The 9,981-nt window shown below is 37.5% G+C and overlaps 1 protein-coding gene across 1 annotated transcript in view; it reads right to left on the reverse strand.

Moving 5' to 3' along the window:
- The window catches only part of LOC112139578 (dual specificity testis-specific protein kinase 2), a gene marked incomplete at its 3' end in the record, with an annotated part of 12,318 nt that extends 3,385 nt beyond the window's left edge, over positions 1-8,933 (reverse strand). Inside the window, 4 exon segments of the mRNA XM_024262398.2 lie at positions 4,053-4,135; positions 5,436-5,582; positions 8,657-8,705; positions 8,776-8,933. Of these exon segments, the coding sequence (XP_024118166.1) occupies positions 4,053-4,135; positions 5,436-5,582; positions 8,657-8,705; positions 8,776-8,870 (374 nt within the window).
- Positions 8,934-9,981: the final 1,048 nt, after the last annotated feature.

The following is a 9,981-nucleotide window of genomic DNA, read 5'->3' on the forward strand; positions in this document are numbered from 1 at the left end:
TCTGAAATAATCCTACATTTTTTCCCGTAATAGTACAATAAAAACATGAAAGACAGATCCACAGAGACAGCTGTCAAAACATCATATAACTCACTTAAAGGTCTTATGAGGTAAATCTTGTTTTTTAAGACATCAATATTTTTAGTAATCTGGAGCTTGTGCAAACCTCAACAAAAAAAAGAAAAAAATAAGGAAGGAAGACAAGAATGTGCAATAACACACGAGCAGCAGATACTTCCTCCAGATCTATTTCTATCGGTTGTTGACCATAACGTTGCAGAAAACTTCAGCAAAATTTCAAACAGGAGGAGAAGTGAGAGTAAGCTATGAGTTTTTAAGTCAAGAGAAAAACATGAATCTAGAGAAAACAGGAAGAGGTTTGACCAACAGAGAAAGTTGACCCAGTAAGACCTGAAGTGGAGCCGGGTATTAAAATAATGGTGCAAGCACTAAATTTGCCATGAATGTACCTTAGCATCGCCTCTTTAAGAAAAGCACATTAGCCAAGATTTAAATCAAACATTCAGAAATATATAGAATATATACATACAATAGTATTCTGTAGGTACCGCTCCAGTTTAATGACTGAATTTTGTGCATGAGACTGGGACAAATAGACATTGATATAATTGAAATAGAAACAGGCCGCCACGTCTTTACAAACGGGCCGCCACGTCTTTACGAACGGGCCGCCACGTCTTTACGAACGGGCCGCCACGTCTTTACGAACGGGCCGCCACGTCTTTACGAACGGGCCGCCACGTCTTTACAAACGGGCCGCCACGTCTTTACAAACGGGCCGCCACGTCTTTACAAACGGGCTGCTACGTCTTTACAAACGGGCCTAAACATCTTTACAAACGGGCCTAAACATCTTTACAAACGGGCCCATACATCTTTATAAACGGGCCGCCAACTTTACAAACCGGCGGCCATTTTTACAAACTCCAGCCAAATTTACAAATGGCTCCTAATCCGTTTCTGTACTGGATATATTTTACATCACTTTTGTATAATACTGCATTTACCAAATCAGGATATTCAATAAAGTTTATTGAAAAAAAAAAAAACTCGGATCAGTACAGAGTGAGGCAAATCTGAGTAGCAACAGGATCGGGTCGTCGCTGTCAAAGGGTCACAAATAAAATAGAAATATCTCAACTGCTGCAAATGTTGACTGCAGAGGTTAGTTTTGTAGACACATTAGGGTGCAATAGCTTCCATCTTTATAAATCATTTGGATTTTCTTGTTGCTAATTTGCTTTTTTTTTTAAAAGAGAGGATGCCAGGGTACATCTATGCCAAATTTGGTGCTTGTACCACAAAATGCACGATTTGTCTGAAATATAAACCTAACCTGCTCTGCTACTGAAGAAACATCACCTAAAACCAATTAAGAATTTATGCTAATATTTAAAAAATAATCCGTATTATTAATTTTTTGAAGAAAAAGATCCACAATTTGGAGTTTTTTTCCCCTCTAACTCAAGCTTGTCACATCTCATTCCAGTCAGTATCTAACCGTCATCCCAAAACAAGAGTTTAAATGTGATTTTATCATTTTCTCCCCACATCCGCTTATAAAAATTCCACACAGGAGGAAAAAAAAAAAAAAAATGTCAACATTGTGCATTCCGTCTGTGGTTTGCTGCAGGAAGCGACCGAGTTTGAGTGATATAGAAAGTAAACATGACCGTCAGGTTGAGGAAAACACATAATTCAGTGGCTGCTGCTGCTGAGGCAAACAGAGGTGCAGGTATGCAAAAGTAAACCAGAATAGATGATAAAAAGGGAGCAAACATTTAGAAAATAAAATAGAAAAATACATTTGAGACATATTGTAAGAGTTATCAGAGCGTGAAGCATTAAGAAAGTCACAGCCATCCCAACACATTTCTTTGAACAGGCAGAAGCAGAGCTCCAGCTCAACACGAAAAGGGCAGGTCAGTTTACAATGGCAGCCGCCGCGTCTCGACAAGATTTGTGTTTTTACTAAACGACTGCAGAGGAAGGGGAGGAGGAGGGCTGATGGGAAGCACCAACGTCTGTGCAAGTGTTGGCAGGAGCTTCAGCTTTGAAGTTGCTCAAGATTCCTCTCGTAATAATAGAACACATTTCCTCCCGAGGCCACAAGAACGACTGATAACTCAATTTGACATGCACCGTCAGAAATCCAGAGGGTCTAAGATAGAAATGGTGTTTTTAGGCCTTTATGAAAAGGTTTGATTGTTTATTTGCTGTTACAAAGATAGTTTTTTTTTGTTTATTTCCAGAGTAAAACTTAAAATGTGGTTTTCAGAATTGGAAAAAAAAGCTCTCAAATGACCTCGCAGGGCCTCCGTCTTGAGCTTAACCCTTGTGCTATCTTAGGTATGTTGACGTTGGGAGTGGGGTCATCTGGACCCCACAAAACAGCACACTTTTTTTTTCCTTCCATGATTTTTGACTTTCCCTGGTGTCTGTGGCAGACATGAAATCCTGTCCACCTTCATCCATATTTGTCATAGGATGGATAAATCAATGTTTAAGTTAAATTGTCTAGATTGGAGACATCTTGCTTGACAAATGCTTTATAGTAGCAGTTTGAATACATTTAATTAAAAAAAAAATCCAGAACTTATTTTTAGAAGTGGTAGCTAGGATTGTGTTTTGACAAAAGTCTGGTGATACGATATGTATCATGATACCCGTCCTAATTTATGATATATATCGCAATATATCCCAAGAACAATTTTTCACAATTTTCTTTAGAGTTTTAATTAGAAAAAAACATTAATGCACCTTTCATGCTAATAAAATAGAAAAATAAATACTACAACATTAAGCACTGCAACTTTATCTCATATACAAGTTTCTTTTACCCACAAATTCCTCCAACAATCAATAGTATCTGAATTCAACAAGATACTTTTCAATAAAAGGAAAAAACAAAACAGAATGAATGTGCATTAAACAAATAAGGTTCTAAAAGTATGATTGAGGAAATAAAGTGCTGCGGTTAATAACCAACATTTTAAATTGATACAAAAATATATTATCAATTGAAATACTGCCAAATGAATTTCTCCCAACATTTCTGAATGAACTAAAATAACCTTTTTGGACATGATTAAGGCTGAAATATGGATAAAAGTGAATGAAACCTCAAGTATTAGCTTTACCCTGCTGCCCATAGACATTTAAGGAAACAGTTTCTAATATATAAATAAAAACTGATTACAAAACAATCAAATAAAAGCATTTACTTTTATAAAAATGCGCATTTAAATTTCATTTTGTATTCCCCAAAATCTTAAGCCTGGAGAACCCAAGAACTATTTTCTTTTGGGCTTTTAATGCAAATTTGGCAACTTTTTTATTTATTCATTGTGGATAGCAGTAAACACAAAAAAATAAAGGATAAAAATACAAATTTGACCCTGTGGGTTCCCCAAGGTTAAAAATAACTGTTAAAAATGTCATTTATCCAAGGGAGAGGAGGTTCTAGTATTCATACAGGGACACAAACTCCAATGCATTCGGGTGAGTTTTACCACAGAAGGTTTTTCCCCCTTTTCTCCTCGACGGAGCATACTTTCCAGAGTATTTAATCTATTTTTGTTATGCTGATCAAACATTTACACAGTGTCCCTGGAGAAACATCAGAAATAATTTCCACTCAGTGAAGCCAACCATCACATGTAAGGAATCTCATAAACGTGACTCAACACGGCTGCAGAATGACAGAGCAACAATGACACTGTGGAAGGTTGGAGCCTGAGGAGAAGTTGTGAAAGTTCAGATTAAGTATTGATTTAGCTGCTAGAAGATAAGTTCAAGTCTGAAGCTGCACCTTGAGAGCATTAATTACTATTGTGGCGATAGCAAAGGGAGAGGTGGCGCCACGCTTTAGAAAAACCAGGCTGGCTTTGTGTGGTTTTACGGCAAAAAGAAGGCAAACACATTTGTGTGCACAGGGAGATACGGCACGAGCATTTGAGAAAAGGAGAAGTGAAACAATGTGATTTATTGAGGTGTATTTATCAGACCTAACATGTGTGTTTTATACCGACCTGTAATCTGGAATTTTCTCTGCCAGGCCAAAGTCTCCGACCACAGCTGAGCACACGTCGCCCTCCCAGCGCACCAGGCAGTTCTGCACGAAGGGTCAGAGGTCACAAACACTTCATCTATGCGGTGATGTAACATTTTATTGCACCTTAAGGCATTTCATCCATAAAACTAAGAGCAAACCTCCATAGCAGGATATTTATCTCACCCAATTATGTAATCAAGCACTAAACGAACTATTTAAAAGTTGTTGTTTTAACCGTTTGATCAACGAAATCGTACAATTGGCAAATGCAGCCTTTCTTATATTTGTGATTTTTCACCCACAAACTTATCAAAGTCTTCAAGATTACTTAGAAAAAAGGTGTTGCTGCCAGAGGCCCAAACACTGATCCACTCACGCCTCGAGATAAGCTGCTAATCAGGATCCTCAAGACTCTTATGATCCCCACGGACTGCAGGCTTTGGATGGGATTTCATCTGATGTGATGTTAAGTCGAGGTGTTACTGCAGACGCTGCATAAACACCTCAAGGCAGCGTTTAAGGAATTATGCACTTAAATTGGTTCAATCAAATGCTTTATAGAGGCGGATCTTTTGGTTACTTAAGTTTTTAAAAAAAGTTGATGATTGAATCTGTAGCAACGCATGAAAAGAGGGACAGACATCTTTTGTGATAAGAACATAAGAAGAAATCCGTCTATATTTGTTTTATTTCAGTCCAAAACACTTTAGTAAGTCTTGTATTGACCATGGAGTACAAAAAATATGAATTAATAAAAGAAAAAGGGGAAAAAAGTGGAGATAAATGGCAGAAATAAAGTAAAAAGTATAACTAAGTGACAAATGAATGGTGAACTAGAAAAATAATTGAATTTAAATATATATTTCACAAATTTATGCAATAGAAATAAAAGATTTGTCTTGTCTATCTACTTAAATACTTTCTTTTCTTTGTAATGGTAAAAAAATAAAAAATGTTTATGTTGGTATGTCACTATCAGCCAGCACTACAACCCAATCAGCTGATGGTGATGAGTCATAACGGGATAGAAACCTTCTGAGGAAGATCGCAGCCTGGTAATCAAAACATTTCAAAATAAAATCTTTATCTTACTATTTTCTACCAAAAAGGAAAAACAAACAAAAAGCTACTACTGATAGAAGTAAAAGGACTTTTTCCTCAAATGTGCGCAGCTATTTTGTCTAAATCCGGGTCAAAATCCAGCCTTTAAACTTCAAAAAGTTGCTTAATTTTTCACTATATCATCTTTGCCTTTGAAAATCTGTAGGAAAACAGTGATATTTGATTTCAATTCTGAGAAGGCAACAACTGTAAAGAACAAAACCTCCCTCAGGCGTATTTTTATGCTCAGTGCCGTCACCTTGGAAGTGAGGTCCCTGTGGAAGATGCCCTTGCTGTGCAGGTACTTGAGTCCTCGAGCGATGTCCAGAGCCAGACTGAGGCGCACGCTCCACGACAGGTACGCCTCGCTGTCCAACAGCTGCTCCAAGTTCCCCCCGTTGATGAACTGAACGCAAAGACAGGAAGCAGCACAAGCCTTTACATTCAACTATTTTTAATCCGTTTCTATTGAAACCACTTTGGCTCCAAAATTATCTTAATTTAGCCTCTTTATCACATGTGTCAAAGTCAAGGCCCGGGGGCCGGATCCGGCCCTCCAGATCATTTTGATTTATTGTTATTAATGGTCCAATGTTATCTTGCTCTCATTTCTAACTTGTATAATTTTGACAAAATACATTTTTAAGGAGAGTAAAATATTGAAAGTTATTTAAGGTTTAAATTGATTTGTTCTGGAATTATATTCCTGCCTTTTTATTATTCATAATTATGGTGAAAAGTTACCATTTTAAAGTTTTTAAAATTAGCATTCTGCAAGCTTTTTGGACTATTTTGGCATTTACTAAAAATTTTTTTGGCTATTTTGAATTTTAGCTAATATTTCAGCTACATGCTAGCTATTTTTGGCTAATTTAGGCTTTTTTGTGTTTTTAAGGCTAATTCGGCATTTAGCTAATGCTTTAGCTGGCTATTAGCTTTAGCAATTTCAGCTATCCTCTTTAGCAAACAAATTCAGCTTACAGCATTCACACTAACATTATTGCAGGTAATGCTATATATCTAGTTCATAATTATGTTTAAAAGTTACGTTTTTAAAGTTTCGAGCGTTCAATAAAGTGTTTAATATAGTGACTCTTGAAGCTAAAGACATTTTTTTTAGGTTGAAAATAAGATTTAAATTTACTTGTGATGAGAAAAGCAATGTCTGATTTCAATTTTAAACATTTAAAATTATGATTTGGTTTCTTTATGAAGATCACTTTACGTCATGCATCAAATCTTCATTTTTCAAAGCTCATAATGGAAAAAAAACCCAAACCAGAAACGGTCAGACACGCACAGCCCTCTGGTGTGCTCATACCTGATCCCACTCTCCACTCCGGATATTGTTTTTCTCTTCATTGTTGAGCTGTTAGGTAACCACGGCAACCCCCAGACCGCTCATCACATGCACAAAACAGATGACGTGAACTGCCCTGACCCGCATCCGTGTGCTCGGCAAATGACAACCCCCCCCCCGCTCAGACGCTGATAGATGCTCGCGTGTATTCAGCGGCGTTCATGTGGAGAGGTGTTTGAAGAGCATGCAGGTACACTGAGGGGTTTCAAAGCAGCTCTAATGACAGAAGAACCCAAACCAATAAACTTTTATCATTTTTTTTTTATTATTGTTGTCCCAAAGATCATTCTGATGTTGACTTAAGTGGGGGACGATTGCCTATAAGCTGTCATTTTCTGAAATAATATCTACTAGTCACTTCACTCAAAGCTTTTTACGATTTTTAGAAGTGAATTCCTAATTACAAATGAAACTTCTGTGAATCGTGTGAGTGTCATCCTCTGCCCTCCACATGTCCTCATGTCTAACCAGACTCTCTTATAGGAAAACACAACAAATCTGTAGCAGTGATGTGCAGCCAGTTGAGAGATGCAACATGGATTACTGTGTCAACATAAGCAAACTTTAAAAAAAGAATAGTAGAAGAAAAAAAACATAACTGATGTGGAAAAAATAAATTATATTTCCAAAATTATGCATCTAACATAACAGAACGAGCATTTTAAAATGTCTTCTAACTCAATTCTTAATTTAAAATAATTAAGTACAGTTTGTAAATGTTTTAAACAGTTTTTTTATTTAATTGCTGATTGTCCTTGTGTGTATATGTGTACGAATGACATTTGAAAACTACATTTTTATTCTCAGTAGGACTTCCCTGGTTAAATAAATAAAAAACACATTTTTATTTGCAGAGATATACATTCATGCAAATAAAACGCATCATAACAATTTAGTTAACACTGTAGTAGTTAAGCAGCTATAATTGTTTATTAAATTATCTAGAAAAAGTTTCTAAAAAGGTTTTAAAAGGCCTATATAATTCTAAATCAACTTTTTTGAACTATTAAGTGTTTTAGAATGGTAATTCCTCTAGAGAAACAACCCCAGAACATGAGTATTCCTCTAAAAAACCTGTGCTCCGAGCACCAGCCCCTCCTAACCCATGGGAACAACTAGGCCCTACATTGTGACATCACAAAGTGGGAAACGCCCCCTCCAGTAAGAGTTTGTGCACACTTTCTCTGCAGAGCTAAAGGGGATCAGAAAAATTCTGAGTAGAAGTGGTTCCTCGTGCACCTAATCTGCAGAGACGACAACAACGGAAATGGGCGGATCCATAAGGGGTGAAAGGCGGAGCCTCAGAGATCGAGGCTCTTGAAATTAAATCCTAATTCTTAAAAATGTGTTCTTTAGTGTCCCAAAAGTAATTTATTATCCTATATACGGATATAGTTTACTTTAAATAGGTTAAAATTGCATGAAATTTGTAAAAGATGGAAACATGTATTATTTTTAATCATGTTTATATTGCTAGGATATGCAGCTTGAGATAAACTTTTTATGATCTCAAAAAAAAAGTCAATGCAATTTGAAGAACTCAAGATTCTGGAATGAAGGAAAGACCACCGAATTGTAAAATTATCCTCTTTTTCTATGATGTCTGTTGTTATTTTTTAAATATATTTAAATATTTTTAGGGTTTTATCGGCTAATTTAATGCATGTGCTTTTAACAATGACTTTTCTCCCCAATGCAACGAGTAAATGGAGTGTTGGACAGCCAAGATCAATCATCCATCTCGTGATGACTCCTCCAGCCTGATGGGCTTAATGCCTTTCAGCAGATCATGGTCCACGTCTTCTACTCTTATGTTTACACCAGAAAGCTCCAGACCGGGAAACGACTTATCAAGTCAATCAAATGAGCTTTGCTTCGTCGCTTTGTTCCGATGATGAAGAAGAGGCAGAATCTCATGGATAAAGATCTGCTTTGTGGTGGAGAAAAAAACGTTTTTAAGCACACGCCCATTATTCTTGGACCCGTTTTAAAAGATACCTTTTAAGAGATTTGACATCATTTCCAAGAAGCCAATATTTTTCTTTGGGAAAGAATAAATAGTGTAAGAGGCAAGTGACATAACTGGGCATTTAGTTTGTGGCACAAAGAAGCCTTCTTACCTCCGTCAGAGCGTGCAGCTGCCCCTCGTGCACGCACACGCCAAAAAACCTGAAGGAAGAGCAGAGACATTAAGGGGTTTTCTGGGAACCCATTACAGGTAGCTCTCGAGTCTGGTTACCTGAGTATGTTAGGGTGTGATAATCTGTTCATCAGCTGGACCTCCCTGAGCATGTTGGCTCGGTTACTGGCCAGGATGTTCATCTTCAGAGCCATCACCTGACCCGTTACTCGATGTTGCACCTGGAAGACAAAAGAAAGGGAGGTTTAATATTGATCACATGGCATGAAAAGAAATGAATCCTTTCATCCAGACTCATTAATTCCTGGAAAGCTGCCATGAAACCTTAGCAGACCCTTCGCACATTGCTATGGCAATGGCTCCGTCTGGTAGCCATGGAGACGCGACATGCTTCCCGGCAGTCCACATGCTTGCGCACATTTGCTTGGCATGTACTTTGACTTCCAAAGCAATGCAGACACTCTGCAGACGGTGTTTGCACAGACGTGGAGTGAGAGAGGGGGGTTCTTATGTGGTGAGAAAACTGAAATAACTAGTGTGGAAGCAATAAAAGAGTCTGTGTATTTGTATTTGCATGTATATTTTCTCTACTTTCATTTTGTATTCTTAGAGAAAAACAATCATGTCTGGATCTGCCCAAAAATCATGGGTTTGTTTGTGTGCCGTGTTGCAAAACACATTAAAGTATTCCATCGCTGCTGAATCCCACAATTCAGTTGGGTTTTTTTGCATAAAGCATTGATGTGGATCAATAAAGATTGGCCCTTTTAAAACAAAGTGCTGTCGACTGCAGCCTTTAGTGCATTCAGAAGTCAGAAAAAGTGCGTCTGAAATCCAGTTAATCCTCAAGTCGTTCTGCATCTTTAACACAAAGTCAGACTGATGGAAATGTTGGGGTTCTTGATACCATTCGGTACCAAACCGTCACCGTCGCGTCCCGCTAATGCTGCCAAAAGGCGGTTACGACACAACCGTAATTATAGTGTTTCACCTGAACGACGAAACATCAAGAACTAATCAGCAATGGAGCGTAAAAGGTGCACCGCCACAATAAAAGCACAGACATGTCTAGTGCAGTGAAAAACAAACAGAGTTAAACGTCCTAAAAAAGGAGGGAGTGGAGGAATTAACACCTCGGCTTGGCAACAAAACCATTTGAAGTCAAATCTGGAGAAGAAATAACACTGGCAATCACAATGGCGTCTGAAAATGACCTTTTTTGTGGAACATTTATTAAAAAAATAAAACGTTCTCTATGATTTATGCCTTAATAATCAAAACCAAACTATGTTAGTGAAACCCAAC

Source organism: Oryzias melastigma, unplaced genomic scaffold (assembly GCF_002922805.2).
Source record: "Oryzias melastigma strain HK-1 unplaced genomic scaffold, ASM292280v2 sc00741, whole genome shotgun sequence".
NCBI lineage: Eukaryota > Metazoa > Chordata > Actinopteri > Beloniformes > Adrianichthyidae > Oryzias > Oryzias melastigma.